General features: G+C 36.9%; 1 protein-coding gene across 3 annotated transcripts in view; it reads right to left on the bottom strand.

Annotated features, from left to right (window-relative positions):
- MTMR2 (myotubularin related protein 2) overlaps nt 1-17,599 on the bottom strand; it is a 122,012-nt gene extending 104,413 nt beyond the window's left edge. Inside the window, exons 1-2 of one of the 3 annotated variants that reach the window (XM_045790813.2) lie at nt 17,268-17,596; nt 8,514-8,584 (exon numbers count right to left, since the gene is read on the bottom strand). Coding sequence is in view for 1 of the 3 variants with exons in the window: in XM_045790812.2 (XP_045646768.1) it covers nt 17,268-17,347 (80 nt within the window). In the remaining 2 variants the exon portion in view is untranslated. Of the gene's footprint in view, nt 1-8,513; nt 8,585-17,267 lie in introns of all 3 variants that reach the window. The other 2 variants (XM_087868227.1, XM_045790812.2) reach the window with 2 other exon arrangements.
- Between the last annotated feature and the right edge of the window lie 2,602 nt (nt 17,600-20,201).

Raw genomic sequence — 20,201 nt, 5'->3', positions numbered from 1 at the left:
AAAAACAAAACACTGACAAGGTTAAATATATAAGCCATATATGAATAGAAAATTCATAGGCCCTAAATAACCTGTAATTAATAAGACTCAGAATAATGTATTACTGAGCCATCAAAAAAAAAAATGAAATCTTGCCACGTGCAACAACGTGGATGGAACTAGAGGGTATTATGCTAAGCAAAATAAGTCAATCAGGGAAAGACAATTATAATATGATTTCATACATACATGGAATTTAAGAAAATAGAGGAGCATAGAGGAAAGGAGCGAAAAATAAAACAAGACGTAATCCAAAAGAGAGGCAAACCATAAGAGACTCTTAACCACCGGAAACAAACTGAGGGTTGTTGGAGTGGGGGATGGGGATGGGGTAACAAGGTGATGGGCATTAAGGAGGGCACATGATGTAATGAGCACTGGGTATTACATACAACTGATGAATCACTGAACTCTACCCCTGAAACTAATAATACACTAATAATTGAATTTAAATTTTTTTAAAAAGTAGCAAAAAAAAGATTCAGAATAATGGAGAGTTAAGTGTACTTTGAAACAAAAACAGTCATCATATCTCTAGGATAGGCAAAGAGCATTAATACTTTTATTCAGATAAGTCAAGTGTGTTGTGTCAAAAAATATTATAATAAAACCCACATCTTAGAAATTAATCAAGTTGTTACAGAAAGATTATTTCTCAAAAGCAACAAAACTGATCAAAAGATAACTAGCACTGTAGAATATGCATGTAAAGAATGCCAATTATTCTTTATACTTATTCATATATAGACTCCATTTCCTAAGAGGCTCAAAATACCTCTTAGAATAAAACTATAATTATAGTCTAATGTACTAAATTCTGACTGGTTATCAACTCTTAGGAAGAGCAGTTAAAGGCTACATGAACATGCAAACAACTTACATTCACAAATGCATTTATCCAAATTTTCAGAGCAATGGCCCTTGTGAATGGGTAGTCACTCTCACCAGAATTCCCCCCTCTTTAACCCACTCCTCATTCCATCCTAAACCAGATTATTCTCTTGATTCCTAATTTAAAAGAATCAAATCAATCTTATTTAAATACTAACTTCTGGTTCTACAAAATAACCAAATGAACATACATACACACATACATACGGAAAAACAGAACTTAGGTCTACAGTGAGTAAGATAAAGGCACAATACAGAACAGCACAGTCATACTCTGTTTTTTAATAGCCCTGCCACTCTCTTAGCCAGAGTGACACAGTTTTCCTTCCACCACAAGAGCAAAACAGAAATCCCATCATCTGACTCTTAGTCATTCCCACACATTTACTGGTCTGCTGTTATTATAACAGAATGTCTTTTTTCCTTTGCTACACTATTCCTAAGAACAACGCTCCACCCTTTTGGTCTCAAAAGTTCTACTATTTCAAAGCACAGCATTTAGGTGAACAGAGTTATACAAACTAATTATTGGTAGGGGGACAGGAAATTACTCTCTAGGTGCTTTTCAAATAAGTATCAGTACATAAGATAAAGTCCTCTCCATTTTTCTATTTTTTGTTTCAGTTAGGAGATTTTTTTAAAATTATACTCATTCCTGAGAATTAATCAAGCTAAAAACTTGCAAATTAAGACAATTATGTCCAAACAAATAAATTTTGGTACCTACTACAGAAGTACTTCATGCCTCAATACTACTAAACTTACAAGCATCACTGTTAATGCTGCAAAGGTAGAGAAATCGGCCTCCAGAGACCAGGGTTCACCTCTCACCTCCAAATAGTACCATGACTCAAAGTACCCTTCAGCTTCCTTGGAAGGATGGAGACTAAGAATCTGTCTCTAACTAGAGGCCTCTTAGCCATCTGCCCTCCTGCTCTTCACATGTCTCCCCTCCATTTGGGAAGCAGGAACCTCCTGAGTCTCCCTTATCACACCTCCCATCTACGTCTTCCACAGACGTTCACTAACATCAACAATGTATTATGTACTGGGCACAGAGCTGAAAACAGATTCATTTTCTTCAAGGGACTTACAGTCTAATAATGAAGGTGCCAGATCTGTAAGTACCTCGTAATAGTACAATATAGGAGAGGAGGAATATAAAGGATACCACAGGAACACAGAAGAGGACACAACACACAGAATAAGATGTTGAAGTGCTTAGTGGCCAAAAACATAAGCTTTAGGGTCACAGAGACTTGATTTCACCACTTAGCAAATAATAATTCAGGTAAGTTACTTAATCTCTGTTCTTTCTTTATAAAATAATGATATCTTCTAAGACTGTAATAAGGACCAGAAACACGATCTATATGAAGTTATTCGTGCTAAATAACTGGTAGTGGTAGGAAGTGCTCAACAAATAGCATTGTGGAAATATACAAGAGTATCCTCTTCAGAAGAGAAAACAAGATGAGATCAGAAGTAAGGGTCTCCTTTAAAGAAGGAATCCATTAATTAAATTAAAATGGAGCAAAAGCACTTGGCCCTAAAAGTACTTTTCATTTAGATCTGTACTGTAAACTGTCCTCATTTGATTAAGATAACTGAATGTACAAACTTTTAAACTTAAAAAGAGTCTGATGAATCACTTAACAAATTTCAAAGTGAAGTTTTTTATATATGCAAAAATTGTTATATTTATGCTTTTATATTTTTGTTTCTATATACACATTAATATATTTATGTTTTCATATTTTATATATTTCTATTTATACATATATTACACAATACAGACACATCTTATGTAACTTTTGATATATCCAAACAGAAGACTGCCAAAAGCTTCAATCACAAAACCATTACCTGCATTTTTCAATGTTACCATTAGCAATGCACTGAACCACTCTGGCTCTACTGGTTTGCTGGAGTGTTAATGGAATTCTCATTATTTTATTGTCATTCACAGTACACTCGGACATACCTCACAATAATGAACAGAAGTATAAAACCCAAGCCCTAACAGAGGCCATAAATATATTTATATTACTCTTACCTCTCCTGATCTAATATTTCAAAACCCAATAAAAACATTTCTACCAAAAGTGAAAAAGTATGTCTGAAAACTTAAGGTGCAGATAAACATACTAAGCATTATACACTCTTAATTCAAAACAACCTGAAAACAAGTCACCTATGTTTTCATATATCCCAGTAAACAAATGCCTCCAAAGGGTTTGGAAGAGGCTGCATGTCTTTTATTTCCAGTTTTAATGACCATAGTCATTACAATAAAATCTAAACCACTTGCCTTATTTAAACCGCTTCACTCCTACCGCCAATTTAACTTTTCTTCAATATTCCATGGAAAGAAAAGGTTCTTTTTAAAAAGTACTCTCTTGTAAGTAATGTCCTGAGCACATACATAACATGTTTGCCCAAGAACATTAAAGAATGTGGTCTATATTCTGACTGTGAACGAGCTTTTCGAGGAATGCAAATTTGCTTTCAGTACTTATACAAAGGACCACAGTGTCATAACCACTGTTCATGCTCTATTAGTCATTCTGTTCAAAATTTTATTTAAAAAAATAATAAAAGGCCTGCAGTGTGTATAAAACATTGGGAAACAAAAGGCTTATTGTCAGAATATTTGCAGGATCCCCAAAATAGAAAAACAACTACCAAAAACAAATTAACTTACAGCTTATAATGATTTTTTGAAATGCTACAGCAGAACCCGAAATTGCTTAACCAGTCTGTAGAATAAAAGATAGATCTTATCATCATGGCATCTGACTGATAGAGATGAGAGAGTACATTTTGCATTCTTCAGACAAACAAAGAGCATTTGAGCTCTGGGACAGCTGGCGCACGTTGGCACTTAGTCTGGAAAATCCCAAGGTTCTAAGGTACATGTGACCTTGGGTACAGTTTAATTTGCATTATTTTGTTTTCAGGTTTATCAACCATATTTCCCAAAATAAAAGTCAGGCCATATAACTTGGTAATCCAGCAGCAAGTGTGAAAAACCAGGCTGTAAAGGAAATGCCTTACATACTTCTCTTTTTTTCTGCAGAGTTGTGTTTCTTCAAAGTTCTTATCTGGAAATATAAATAAGTAAAACAAGCAAAAGCCAAAGCATTCTAGCCAAAAGGAGTGTGTCCATTGGGGATGGGGTAAAAACAGAGTAAGAGGCAACTTAGGTCCCAGTGCCAATCCCTACACCCTCAGCAACCTCTTAAAAGAATTTCTCATAACTTCTAAATCAGACTCAAACTCAGACAAGAGCTAAAATTAAAACTTATATGAATTCATAAGTAGCCTAGAGGGGAAAAGTTATTTATATTTCAGCTTAGCTGAGAAAATGTCATATTAAACTAAAAATTGGTCACATCTTTAGAACTCAAAGCGCACGATTCTGAAATTACATTTCCTTTTAGAAACAAACACTTCTATCCCAAATTGAAATATAAGGTCAGAAATACTAAAAAAGGAGAGCTGACCTATGCAATAAATGCCTGCTCAAAAACACTTTTACCTGGACAAACGGAAACACATAGGGAATTCATGTCTTGATAAATGACCTCACACGTAATTTTTTTTATCCCAGCATGCAAATCTGAATTCAGTATTAAAATCAGAAAGTCACATATCCATTCTTCAGGCTATCTAGAGAGATTTTTTTTTTTATCTTACACAAAGAAAACTAATCATTACTATTAATTGGTCACTCCTACAGTGCAATGAGATAAAACTTTTCTGCACAAACTTCAAAAGCCCACAAATTTATGCATGTATTTTGTTTTGTTTTGAAGTCATCAAGTTAAAACATTCAGTAGGAAAAGCATTCAATGTCTTTTTCTCGTTCTAGCCTGGAAAGGTTAAATTAAAAATCAAATGTATTTGCATCATTCAGTCATGTATCTATAATTTTGAAGGCTCTTCCAAATTTACGAGATTTTGTGTCTGTGGTTAAAAATCATAAATCATAACAAGGCACTTTTTTCTTGCTTGTTTTTGCCTTTTTTTCCTCTGTCTGTATAGTAAGGATGAGGAACACATCTCGCTTTTTAAACTTTTTTTTAAATATTAATACTGAACATAAGCATAGCCCTTTCCAAATGTCCAAGTGCTCTCATCCATACATTATCTTCCATACAAACTACCAACTCTAGTGCTAGATTGCCTGGTACTAAATTCTGGTTCGATCACCCTGTATGACCTTGAGGAAGTTACTTCACCTCTCAGTTTCCTCATCTACAAAGGGGGAATAATGATAACTCCTAGACTTCGCAAGATTGTTATGAGAACTAAATGAATTGATACATATAAAATACTTAAAACAATGCCCACATAGCTGTTAGCTGTTTTGTTTTTGTTTTTTTCTTATTATTGTCATCATCAATCTGCAGTTTAGGCCTTACAACAGGACAGTAGATATCATTTTACCCTTTTCCAGATAAGAGAATCAGGCTCACAGAAATCAAGTGACACATCCACAGTCACAGTCAAGAAGTGGAATCAGAACTAAAGAACCAAGGACTAAGAAGGAATCAAGACTTTTCAGTACATTGTGTTGTATCGTATCAGAGTACATTTTTTGAGTTCATCCAGTTCAATATACTTCTGAAGACTAAAATTACCACTATTTTAAACATTTAAATACTCAAATAATTTTAAGCAGCACACACTGGTAACCATGCTGAGAATGAGTCTTTGATCCAAAAGATACCCGCATCTCTTATTAGTACTTCAAGAGTAGCGACATGAGTCAGACTTCTGAAGAGAAGTATGCACTGAATACTTAGGCTGGCTGGACCAGGTGAACCTGTCATCAATCTTCCAATATTCAGAATTTCCTTTAACAAGCAAGATATATACCCCATGAAACGTAAAGAGTTCCATGTTATGCTTCGTGCTAGGCAGTGGAAACAGAACAGAATTTAGAGTCAAAGTTCCAGTTCCATCTCTGATAAGCAGGAGACACTGGACAGTCATGTCACTTCTCTGAGCTTCAGTTACTCATCTGTCAAGTGAAGACCTACCTCAAGAAGCTGTTATGAGAAACAATGGAGCTGACGTAGGTCAAACAGCTCTGGAACTACAAAAACTATACCAAAATGTGTTAACATTACTATTAGCTACTTTGATAACATTGAGGGATATTACTGAGCATTCATTCAGTTTTCCATGGAAAATGGCTGACAGAACTCCTCCAATATAGAAATGTCACCCTGAGTATTCTGTGTAATTTCATAAGGTGACAATCACGATTAGATTAACACAGTGAAAGAGAAATTTAGGTAACCTGCAAAGTATCTATTCTAAAACCATGTGCTTTAAGGAGACTTAATAAAACCTGACCACAGGAAACAAGAGAAGAGACCAAGAAACAAACATATGTATTTCACTTTCTGATTTTAAACTATAGTGAATATTTTCAATTAAGTCACAAGGAAACTCAGCAGACATATGATCATCATAACAGTAATCATAATACATTACATTTATGTGACATTTTACAGTTTTGAAAGCATTTCACACATATCATCATAGAGATATCATGTTATTCTTTTTGTTCACAAACGTATGTTAACATTCATAAAACTTTCACTTTCAGACACTCTTTAGTGTCCCAACATAAAAAATGAAGGAGTTAGACTACATAATAAAGTTCCCTTTTAGAGCTATCGTATTTATGATTTTGTGTCTGTGGTTAAAAAAGAGCAAAAAACATTTAATGGAAACAAAATTCATAATATTCAAACTTATTAGAAATGAGTAAGTGATTTTAAAATATTACTTTTCTTAAATTTATAATTAAAACATGTCTCAAAATATCCAGAAAATCGGGTAATGGCATTTAATAAACTTACTAATAAATTTGAGAATTACAGAATGTCTCCCAAAAATTGAATAACTACTTTTACTAATGTAAGATTATAATTCAGCAACTATCAGTATACCATACATAATACAAACTATACACAATACTAAAACTAAGTCAAAATCTTATGGTCAGAAAATAATTTAGACTATTTCAGTTGCTCAGAAATACTGTGACTATCAGCCACAATAATATCAGTATTAAAAATATAAAATAACTTCAATTGCTTAAGATCTCTGGCTTGGTATGTAAAGTATCAGATTCTGAACCAAGAAAATAAAACCACTTCTAATAGTACCTCATAGAATCCAAAGGGGGAAAAAACAAAGTTTTAACAGTAAATTATTCATATTACAGTTGAGCAAGCACCTACTATTTGCAAAGCACTATGCTAGCTACCATCATTCAAAAATTAAATCAAATCCCTTCTTCTCAGAGCATAAAACTTAAAGGCCAAGTAGGAATAGTACCATGGCAGGGGTTGGGGAGTAGGGGGGTCCTCTACTTGGACTACTAGGGTCTTCCTGACTACTAGGGTCTTTTTCTACCCAATGATTTCAAAATCAAAACCAGTCACATATCTAACAAAGAAATAGTCCATGTTTTTCATGCACAAAACCCCCATATGTGCATTTAGTTAATTTTTTCAATAACAGTAACGGATGCATTACGATTTTATATAGACACAGTAAATCTGCCTGGCCCAACAAAAGTCACTATGTAACTTAGTGAAGTCTAGAATTGGGAGTCAGGAGAGCACTTCTAATGCTAATTTGCTCTGTGACTTTGGAGGAAACACCACCAATCATCTCTGGCCTTCTAACACATACTATACCTTTGAGTAAGTTATTAAACTTCTCTAGGTAAGTTATTAAACTTCTCTAGGTCTCTTCCTGCACCTACAAACATATAGAGTTCAAAAAGTATCTGGATTGAAGACTATCACTTTAAGTGCAGATTTTTGGGCCCACTCCCACTGGTTCAGAATGTCTGCGCTGGAAGCTAGGAAGCTAAATGTCTCCCAAGCACCACAGGTGACTGAAATATGCAGGTGGTCCTCAACTACGCTTAAGGTCATCACAAGTCCTAGTCACACCAGAAGATCTCTAATGTCCTTAACTGTATAAAAAGATGACACAACTCATTTCAGCACCAAGGTCTTAGGAATTCTGGATCTAGCATAATGTGCAGCCCATAGTAGATTCTAAACAAATACTTATAGAAAGGAAGAAAGGGAGAGAGAGAGGGAGGAAGGAAGGAGGCTAGCGAGCTAACTGGTCATATTTTTGGCTAAGAAACATACAAAATGGCAGTAAAATTAAAATCAGGTAAAAGACACATCAACAGCCAAAGAGCAAAGACCTCAGTCTCTACACGCATACAATTTTAAATATAACATGAGCTGTTGTCAAACAGCAAACTACTAAAGAGAAAAAGGGGAAAAACAGTACACGGAAGCCAAAAGAATTTTAATGGAAAATTACTGGTGACTAAAACATAGCAATTGTTTACTCCAGGTAGAAAAGAACACAGAATTTTAAGGACTGAGACTTAGAATTGGGACTAATGTTTGAAGTTACTGATTACTCAAACGCATAAGTTTCATTTGGGATAAAAGTATATGGATTCCAGAAATGTTGGTGACGATATTAACTTTTGTCCATTTTTTAACTCCATTTTCCCATTCACTTACATTATAATTTTTGAGATGTTTTATCTTCACTTCTGATGATCTTCAAATGTCAATGGCTCTTAACACATTAACTGTAAACAAACACACAAAGGAACTTAGGGGAATTCAGATACTTAAGGAACCCTACAGTAAAGTATTTTAAATTATCCTGTAAAGCTTGCGGGGGGAGGGAGTGGTGGGAGGAGGCTTTGGTACCATGTTTACCTGCTTCATAATGTATCTGATGTTCAAAATGTCATATCATTCTAATGACACTATCCTCTTAATCATCAAGCAAAGAAAAATAAATCATCCTATTTTCTGTCAGAAGCAAAAAATATTCAAAGCCAGAGAAAATTCTCGCCAAATATGAACACTCTGAACTCATTGATGTATTGTGTATACTAAAGAAAGTCATTTCTTTGCCACTACCACCCAATCATCCTGCCCTGGGACCACCCTCTACCTACCAAGTTTGCACCTAGACCTAGAACATTAGATCTTCAGGCATCATCAGTTCTTAACAAAGACCCTGACATTAAACAGACTTGGGTCCAAACGTCAACCTGCTCTCCCTAATCTTCAGTTTTTTCATCTCTAAAAGGGAAACAATAATACTGTTTATTTTATAAAATTACGAGGATAATATGAGAAAATGTCTATTAAGGGATTTAGCACCATGCCCAGCAAGCACTCAAAAATGATAAGTGCTATTATTTTATTAGTATTAACAATCACGACAATATTAATTTCCTTCCAGAACTGTGTACCACTTGAAAAGCAAAGTTTATCCTAGGTGTTTCTATTTTTAGAAACTGCCTTTGGTTATAATGAAAGAAAATTATCCAATACCAGTAACAGAAGACATCTGTATCATGTAAAATTTTATTTTTGACCTTGCTGGGAATCCTGGCTCAAGAAAATTAAGGCTTGAAATCACCAGCCTGTCTTCAGCCAAAATTATTTTTCCTTTTGCTAATACACAGCCTTCTAACAAAGTCCTACTTGAAAAACTGCTCCCTTACAGTGATCTGTGAAGGCAAACTTGCTAGGAAAGGAGATGGATATATTGTAACTCATGCCTTTCAAGCCCTCTGAGCCCAAAGAATAATGCCATACCAATCCAAGAGACTTTTCTACCCTCTTCTACTCACTCCCAAATGATTAAACACCTATGTTTGACATTGCATGCTTAAAATATTAATATTTAAGTTCAGAAACACAAAAATGCATAAACACGAATTTCTCTGAATTTCCAAATTTTTAGGTCAAACATACAAAAGCACACATAAAATAATGGCAAAAGCATTCATACACTAACATGGCCCCAAATGGCCAGCTTTTTTTCCCCTATGGAGACCAAACTTTTAGAAATGAAATGAGAGAAGATATCTAAGTGGAACCTGAGGCAATATTTTCGGGGGGAGATAAAACACATGGATACAAGGCTGGAAAGCAAATTGGAAACAGCAGAAGAGAAAGCAGTCTTGGCCACCATCCTCATTGCCACTATTACTTCACGGGTAATTGCTTACGCTCTTCAAATGAAATAAAAAATGAAATAGCACAGTTGATCATTCTTCATTTGATTTCCATTTGCCTTTCACTTAATGAGTTGACAGTTATGAAATGTATCCCTTTTATGTTATGATCCCAGGTTAGGATTATAAAAATCTGGCCCAAGATAATACACACAAAAAAGTACAAAGTTAAAAACCTCCAGTTTAGTGTTCCAAGATACAGTTTTCTTTTCTGGTCTGCTACAATATATCATGTCTCTCAGTGTATTTTCTACTTTGGTTACTGCTTCTGCAAGTCTAAGAATGTCTCTGCTGTAAGTGAAGTATTGTCAACTTTAACTGGAAAATGTCTTCCTTGCTAAATTATTCATTTATATGCTATGGAGAAGGTGCTAATTGTCTCCAATACCCATTCTCTACTATTTCTTAGATAGAACCTCCAATTCTGGCTTCCTAGAAGAGACTACACATCCTAGCCTTCCCTGTGGCTAGGTATGGCCATGGAACCATGTTCTGGCCAAGTGGATGTAAGCTTAAAAGACTATATGTAACCTCAAAAAAAGTATCTTTTAAAGAAAAAGAACATCCTTTCTTCTTCCCTTCATCCTTCCTTCTGATTACAATGAATGCAGTGTTAGAGCTCCAGTAGCAATTTTGGTTCATGAGGTAACATCACAGTAAGAGTCTGTGCTCTTGATACTTCAGGTCCACTATATCAGATCAGTATGGACTGTCTCTGGGCTCTTATATGGGAGAAAAACTAAAATCATCTGTTTTAGGCCACAGTTAGTTTGGATTTTCTGTTATAGTCTGTCAAATCTAAACCCTAACTTTAAAAAAAAAAAAAGAAAGAGGATTTTCCAAATATCAGTATTTAGGGTGTTTGAAGTATTTGGTTGAAAACATATTTTAAAAGTGAATTCTTATTACACTGAAAACATAGCTAATCGGCCCTTTTTTCATCTAGGCTATAAAGTATTTAAAGAGCCCAAGAGTTAATCTCATTCAGTAAGAGTCTTTGAAAAGTCTCGCTGCCATGAGTAAGTACTAAGTGCATGGCAGGGGAAGAACTGTGAAGGTGCCCATTCGTGGTCCACAGTGATGGCAGCACTAGCACATACAGAGAAGCACAGTAAGAGGGACAGCACAATTAGTTCTGTGTAATAAAACCACAGGAAAGGGAACAGAGATTATGATTTTCATTAAGAGGGCATCTTCTCTAGTCCCTTCTATTTTAATAACCTTGTACCAATCTTTTTTTTTTTTTTCAATAGTTCCATTTTAACCTGACTTCCTTCGGGAAGCAGACTTATAAAATTACTTCTTGTCCTTGACTATCAACTCTCAATAGTTTTTAATCCTATCCACAGATTTAACTAAATCAAACAATGGGACAAAGACAGCAAGTGATTTACCTATTCAAAACTAATTTTCTTAAAAAGAAAAAATTCTCTCTACTAACATCTAGAGAATTTCCACTGGTCAAGTCCTGAATCACATGCAACCTTTGGCCCTGGTGATTTTGAATACAATAGCATGAACTTGGCAGCTGTACAAAATAAACTTACTGATTTCTGGACATCTGTATCTGGGTTATTTCCTTCCCTTGGGCGTAATCCAGACTTTACTGCTTCAGGTGATGGCTTCCTGGAATTACTTATTTATAATATTTTTTTAATTTAAGTTACCACTAATGGATTTCACCAAGGGCCTTTTATTCCTTTAAAAATTTATTTATATGAGAGAGAGAGAGAGAGGAGACAGAGTGAGTGCACGCATGAGTGGGGGAGAGGCAGAGGGAGAGAGAGAAGCTCAGGCAGACTCCCTGCTGTGCACAGAGCCCCACGCAGGGCTTGATTTCATGACCCTGAGACCGTGACCCGAGCTGAAACCAAGAGTTGGACACTCAACCAACTTAGCCACCCAGGCGCCCCAAGGACCTATTTTTTTAAAAAGACCTAACACGTGTAATTCCTGATGTGTTACTCATAGCTGAGAAAGAAAAACACCTCAGGAAATTTCCTAAAAATCAGATATCATAAATCCTTAAGAGATGACTTTTACCTTTCACTACTTCAATCAATATTTCTACAAAAATGCTTTCAAGTAATAGGCTTATGGTAGCTGTAATACAGACCTTAACTTAGTCTCTTTCAACAAATATTGATGGGGTTACTAGAAAAAAATTAGTAAAAGACCTAAGGCAGTTGTTCTCAAACTCTAGTTTTAGTTTAGGATCACCTGGAGAACTTCCTAACACAAACTGCGGGCTCCACTGCCAGAGTGTTTCATCCAATTCCATCTGAGGTAGGACCAGGGAATCTGTATTTTTAACAAATCTGCAAAGGATGCTGATGCTACTGATCTGGGAACTACTGATCTACATTAATAGAAGACTACTGATGACAGCATAAAGAGGAAAGGAAAAAAAAAACACATATGGGATCCAATCTCAACTTTAGTATACTTATATACTTTTGACTAGTAATTAATCTTTTTAAATTTTCTTTCAGAAAAATCTACACAGTAATTACTAAAGTTCACAATAATATTGGATCTTATCTGACAGAACTTTAAAATTCTTTTAGGGTCCTGGAATAATGAAATACAAAATAAGTAAATATGTCCAATGTCTGACATAAGGTGCTAATTTTATTGCCAAGGTTGGAAGTTCAACCTGTAAGTTTCACCTAGTTCCATAACTAGTTTCTATCACTAATCCTGGCCAGCTGCCTCAGAAGACATGCCAAGAGTCACAAAGGGAGTGGGTAAGAATGTGTGACTGGACACAAATCCATCACCACTACTGGAAAACAACCCAAAAGCACATTTCCTACCAACATATCAGCTCTAAGTGACCTTGAGGCTGAAACTAGAAATGAAATCTTACCAAAAAATGTGCTTCAGAAATCTTAAAAACTTTTCTCCCTTTTCAGACTATAAATACCATCAAAATTCATGGAAACAACCAGGATTTGCTGTTTTCAGATGATGATAATTTTAAAGGAAGACATGTAACTTAAAAATGTAATTAGTTGAAGTACTTTTTGAGTATATTCTATGTGTACCAGACTTTGATTTTTTTAATCTAAGTTAAATGTAAGTATATACATATAAATACATAAATATAAATACTAATGAATCTATAGACTACAAATCAACTGATAAACCAAAATAATCTGAGACAAACAAGTGGTGCCCAGAATAACTAGAGCATATGAGAGTATATAAAAGATGAAAGAAACAGATATTAAATAAAATGACTGACAGGATAAGTTAGAAAGAGACCAAAATAATCAAGAGTAGCAGATGGTAAAGCAGGTAGGCTAAAGGAACACAATGTTGTGAAAATATACGGCTGGGCACAGAAAAGATAATGTAGCCAATAAAATCAGCTCAGTGTGTCAAGAGGCTTCATGCAAGAACAACTTTAGCTTGAACTTGAAGTTGTGTCTTTGTGGGCCAAATTCAACAAAAGAAAACCCTTTTTAATCCTTTGAGTGGAGACAGCAAATAAGAGAGCAGTGAACATTCAGTCAACATTTCTTTATTCAAACATTTACTAGACACCTACCTGGCACTAGATGTGTTAGCATGTGATTATGCATAGTAAAAAATAATCAAAGAAACCCACTCAGGCAGTGCATTTTATAACAGTGTGCAAACTGAAAAAATGGAAAACCAGACCAAGAAGGCAGAAATAGTATCAATATAGTGACAAATTCTGCTGTATAACTTATACAATTCTAAGGCTCAGGCCTACCTTAGCTATCATATCTCGCCTACAATACTGTTTTATCTATATAAATCATACTTATGTCAAGAATCAGAGCAAGAGCAACAAGAATTAAATTATGGATTACAGCCAGATTATCAGTGTGCTGAAGTGAATTTTTTCACAACTCTCTCTCTCTCTCTCTGGGGTGGACACACTGAAGAATGAACAACACAGGATATTCAAGAGCTGCTGAACAGCTCGCTGAAGTAGACTAACACCAAGCAAGATTCACCAAAGAATATTACTTTTTTTTTAAGGATGCAAGATGACATAACTCTAGCTGATTAGGAAACTGCTATCTGGATATCATATAAAAAATAAAATCACTCTTCTGTGGCCAAAGCATCAAGCCTATGATGACCTAGAAGGCAAAGCCAGAAGCAGTAGCAACTCTGAGACAACCACAGATTAGATAGATAAACGGTCAGACATATCAAGACTCAACATACATTTTAAAATTTTATTTATTTATTTGAGAGAGAGTGTGTGCGCACGCTGGGGCGGGGAGGGTAGGGATGATCAGAGGGAAAGGGAGAGAATCTCAAGCCGACTCTGCAATGAGAACGAGGCCAAATCCAGGCTTAATCTCACAAGCCCAAGATCATGACCTAGCCAAAACCAAGAGTGAGACACTCAGCTGACTGAGCCACATATGTTTAGTGTGAACTACAGATCCCACAAAAGCCTGTCACCCACCTTGAATGGAGTGTGTCATTTTCAAAAAAACCAATGGGCAACCAGAAGGATTAGTGTATAATCTCTCAGATTTATATTCTTCCTATTTCCCAGAAAAGCATAAAACAACTTACAAATTAACACATTTAAATATAATATTTAAACTGAACTCATCTAATAGTACTTGAAGAAATTAGGTGTGTATTACCAACTTCAGCTACAAATCTGACTGAAGTCTTTTTGCTAAATTGAAGAGAAACACGCAGTTACATAGTTTGCATTTTCAAACAAATAGGAAGCACACTTTTTTTTGCATAAACAATTTTTCTTGGAGCTAAACTCTGCAGAAATTTACGTCAATCTAGTCTGTAAAAGACATACGGAACACACCGAACATATTAACTATTATTGTATAGGAAGTATTGAAACAAATTCACATGGCAATTTCCTAATTGAAAATCTGAAACGGAAAATTTCCTAACTGTAAAAAACAGAAGGCATAAAAATAAACAATTTAAGGGCAACATTTCTGCAAAAGGCTGAGACAATACAGTCCAAACATCGATATTCTGCTTTACCATAGACTATCGAAGTAAAAACTTAAACAACTGGATAGCCACTTAGCATAGCTATTATAATCATGGCTGTCTACCCTGCCTCTGTATTAGAATCATCTACAATTGATTATTTGCCTAGAGTAAGTTTAAATTTAAGCTTTCTACCAAACATCTACAATGCAGCTATTCTATACTGTTGATAAACCAGGTGTAATGGTTCATAGAATAAAAGACATGAAAAAATTTAGCCGGGTGAATTCTACATGCTAGACAGTCAATAAATGTATTTTTTTCTGCCTTCCAGAGGAAAGGAATGAAAGCTGGCATTCTCCAATGGAAAGTAGATCATACTTATATTTTTGTCCAGAGAGGACGAGGCTAACACATTCTAGTCAAAACTCTTTCAAGGAGTTTTCTCAAATTCATACGTCAGTAACATAATTTTTTAATTAAGAATTAGAATGCATATATAAAGTTACTGGGCTTTCTTTGGGGGGTAATTAAATGTGCTTAAGGGGCACAATTAGGTATGTTAATTTGTAATAACAAGTATTTATTTAGTATAATTTCAAAAATCCGTAAAGGGAATTTCTTAGTATTTGATAAGAATGCATCATTATTGTTATTAAGGTAAAGAATGATAGAATTTTGCCCCCTAACTTCCAGTACATTCTTCATTCTAACAGACTATACTGCCTCCTGTGGCTCTAAATCCTCTTGCTTGGGTGAGATTACTGGTTGCTTCATCTGTTTTCTTTACATTCTATTCTGAACCATAGATGCCATTTGTTAACTTTCCTATAAAATTACAATTTTCCAACCTGTTTTCTCCATAATTTTACAACTGAGAATGTTAAATCCTCTGCTTCCTAAATTTCAGAGTAATAAACATAAAATTTTTAAAATACCTGAAGCAAATGTACAGTATACGTGATTGAATGCAAAGAAAAGTTCTTCTCTCCTGGATAATTACATCTACAGATTCAAAAAAGAAAAAATTATTGAGCACCTCTGACATGCAGGGTCTCTGCTAAATGCTGGAGATAAGAAGATAAGTAAGATACGGTTCTTGTCCTTCAGTAGCTTACAGCCTAGTAAAAAGTCAATTAAACCAACAATTACACTGTGTGTGTTAAGAACTCTGAAAAAGGTGTGGGCAGGTTGCTATGAGTGCTTCAGGAAGAGAATCTAATTCATAAAGACGGAATCAGCTAATAATTTCCCATAAGGTCTGAACAGTAATAGGAAAACATAGCTGTGTCACCCATATTTAGTGGGGTCCAAAATGAATTAAAAGAGAGAAACTTCAATTTATTCAGAGGAAAATGAAATTTGTGTTTTTACAGATTAGTATCTAGTAATTAATAATAATTACACTATTTTTTATGGGAAAGAACCTGATTTCATTGTGGCTACATAACAAACACAGGTCTTCTATTATTTCGTCCTAAAATTTTAAATCACTACTTTAAAACCTGTCTAGCTAATATTCATAACAGCTGTCTACAAAATTGCATACTAAAGTCCTCCTCAAAATTCCAGGAGGGAAAAAATTCCATCTAGTACAAGAGAAATAACCAGGAGAATTGGTAGCCCAAGAAGGAAGAAAACTACCACTCATTATTCACTCGGGGTTAAGGACTACTCGGATTCCTAGATAATGACTTTCAGCTGGAAGATTTAGAAAAAACGTGCAGTGGGCATTTTTATTTACATTTTTAAAGCTAAATGAGGAGGAAGGGGTCAGAGTATAGGGAAAATCATGAAAGAGATTAAGTAAGAAAAGTTATAGAAAAAAGAAGAAAGGGTGGGCAAGAATCCCAAAATCAAAGACACACGGACAAATGGAAGAAAGACTGGAGAATGGTTTGGAAAAGCGTATAGTAAAGAAAGGCAGAGAGGAAATGAGGGGTGGTGGCTGGGGGAAGGGCTGTCCAAAAAAATAATCCGAGAGGGAATGAGAAACAAGAGAAACTAATGAGCTGGGGCTGTCTCAACCAGGGATAAAAAGAGATGGTTATACGTAAGGTAGAGTCACCAATAAAGCAGCAGTGAGTTTTAACCTCCCTTTTCCCCAGCCTCTAAACCCCGAAGAGGGAGGAAGAAGTGGCTCCCAAGTCCCAGAAAAGGAATTTAGACGCAGCCTTCGGGAAGCAAGTCCAAGATTTGGGGCACCATCCAGCGGGTCCCGGGCCCCTCTCCATCCCCGTCGGGCGCTGGGCGGGGCCCCGGGCATCCTGGTTACCTGGACAGGGAGTCCACGCTGGGCGGCCGTGCTGCGGCCGGCTGGGAGCCAAGACTCTCACAGCTCGAGCTCTTCTCCATGGCGCGGCGGGGGCAGCGGGAGGGAAAGGCTGAAGCGACCTCCGCGGCGGCGGGGCGGGAGGAGCGGAGGGCGGAGTGCGCCGGGCAGGGGCCGCGGTCAGGCCAGCGCCGGCCCGGGAGGGAGACCGGAAGCGGCCATGTTCCCCCAGACTGCACCGCGCCGGGGGCTGCCGAGGAGCTGGAGGACCCCGCGGCACACCTCCGACCCCAGCCCCGTCGCGCTGCGCTTGCTACGTGCGCTTCCTGCGCGTCCCGCGCTGCCTCTGCGCTGCGGGAAAGGGAGGTGGCCCTTCCTGGGGTGAGAGGGTCACCTGAGGCTGGGGCGGGGAGAACGAGGAACCCATGGGAGGAGGGAGACTTTTACAAATAAGAGAGAGGAATAGGGAATACTAGGGACGAGGGTCTCAAAAGAAGAAAGGGACAACGATCTTAGGGATGGGGATGACTGAGACAGGAATGGTGGAGAAGACAGGGTAGTAAAGGAGTGCGGGCGAACAGTAGGATGAAGGGGCAGAAAGGATGGGGGTGGGGCATGAAGAGAGGAAGAGAACATAGGGGCACATAAAGGATGGGGATACTAAAGATGGCAAAGTGTTCACCAAATTTGGGGCTGAAAATAATAGTTAAATAATTATTAAATAGTGATTAAAGGTCGCTTTAGCCAGTCAGACACGAATTCAAATCCTGCCTCTGCCGGTCGCTTGCAGTGTAACCCAAGGTATTGAACATCATCTTCCTTATCTGTAAAATAGGAAAAATAATAACTTAACAGATTAGATTAATTAATGCATGTAAAATGCTTAAAACAAATCCTGGCGCATAGTAAACACTCAAATATTAGCTGTTAGTATTACTACCTACTTCGTAAGGGTTGTTAGGATGTGATGTATTAATGAATATAAACAGTTTCTAATACAACTTCAGAAAATGGTAGCTGATGAGGGAACGGAAGACAAGCTGAAGACAAAGCAGAAGCTGAAACCCTGCAAACCCCCCCCCCTGCGCCCCCCATGGGATGTATGCAACATTCCTCAGGCACTCTTGGCTGCCCTAAAGGACAAAGGAACAGTCCTTACTACCTACAGCCCATTGACAAGTCCTTGAAACAGGCATGGTGACATTCCTCTAGGAATTCAGCTGCCTCCATGTTAATACTTTGCTAAGGGCAAAAGGCAGTCCTAGCCTGACCCCCCCCCCTCCCCTCCACCAAGATCCTGTAAGTCTACTTTAATGTATAGAAATTCCTTTGGAAACTTCCTTTATCTCTAACCCCCCAAGGTACGTATTGGCGATTATCCCCCAAGCATATGGCCCACTGAGATACATCTGAAGGGTCTCAGGACTAAGGTTTTATTAGACGGTAATAAATGACCTTTTCCCAACAGTAGCTAGCCCCCTCAAGGTCCTGGAAACTTTGCTTCCAACATTCCTTAGAGACTTACGCTATCCCCAGCCCCCTCCCCACTTGAGGGTATAAAATAGGCCATTCCTCACAACCCCGGGGCAGCAGCTCTTTCTGCCCATGGGTCCTGTCCCCGTGCTTTAATAAACCACCATTTGCACCAAAGACGTCTCAAGAATTCTTTCTCGGTCGTTGGCTCCGGACCCCACACCACGGAACCTCACGTGTATTCCCCAACTTCATCAGTAGCTATAGGGCAGGAATATATAGGAAGGGTGGCAGAGAAGTAAGAAGTAATTGATATGGGAAAGGTAGTGGAGAAAGTACAGGACAGGTAGGAAAAAATTAATATTTCTCATTCTATCTTCATTCCACCACCGGCCCAGCATTGTAGAAGGGGCACTAGAAAAGCAGAAATGTTCAGCCCTACTATTACTTGGACTGATGTCTGTGTGGTCTGGAAGTATGCAGGGGCAAAGCGCTTTGGCATTAGTACACACAAGGAGGTATGGAAGAGGAAAATGGGAACTGATAAACATGCAAAAAGAATTAGACACATATACTATTGTATGTGGTGGCATTGGATAGGGGACAAACTTTAGCATAATCTTTCCCTGCCCTCTCAAATTCCCCTGCAGAGCAGGAAGGGAGGGTAGAGAGATAGAACTGTGATAAGAGAATAGGAATTGGGTGAAGGGGAAATGCTTCTGGTAATTTTCTGTTTTGGGAGACACGGGGAGGACAAAAGAAGGAAAGCATAAAGAAATTTTTCTGGCAGACTGAATCACAGTCACCTCATGTGAAGTATAAAATGATGCAAAGATTATTTCTGTAAAAAAAAATAAATAACAATCGTTCAAAAAATAACAATGAATCATTCAAAAAAAAATTCTTCCTTGCTAGGATAAATAGAATTATGTTCATTTAAACTAAATTTAATTTATACTGACAACTGATGTTTTAAGAAAATCTTAAAGTATAGGTCCAGTGAAATATTAACGAGCAAGTACATTCCCCTAAAGAACAACCTAACCTAGTTGTGTTCAGCATATTTATTAAAATAAAATGTTTTTAAGCACAAAAGGCTTTGCCTTTCCATCCTCCAGCTTGGCAAGGATAGGATGGCAGCTGATAGTTTTAATTTATATAATTTTTAAAGAGGCCTTTAACTGTACTCCTCTAATAAGCAAAGAGAATAGGCAGTTAGAAACACTTAACAAGCATAAACATCTGCAATGATTCATAAAAGAATTTGCTTACTGATTCCTGGTTTCTACCTGCCTTCCAAAATGCTGACTCACTGTCATCTGATACTTTGACATAGATTTTTCTAAGCTAAGTTTGGTGAAGACTGATGCGAGAGACCCAAGCACTTTCTACAGCCCAATTGTTTCTAGGACTGTGTTAATAAGAGCACTTGAAACCACCTGCCTGATGATGAAATAATTTGGA

The sequence above is a fragment of the Ursus americanus genome, chromosome 16 (genome assembly GCF_024610735.1).
Source record: "Ursus americanus isolate L20-20 chromosome 16, mUrsAme1.1.p, whole genome shotgun sequence".
Taxonomy (NCBI): Eukaryota; Metazoa; Chordata; class Mammalia; order Carnivora; family Ursidae; genus Ursus; species Ursus americanus.
This window is presented reverse-complemented; position numbering and strand designations above follow the sequence as displayed.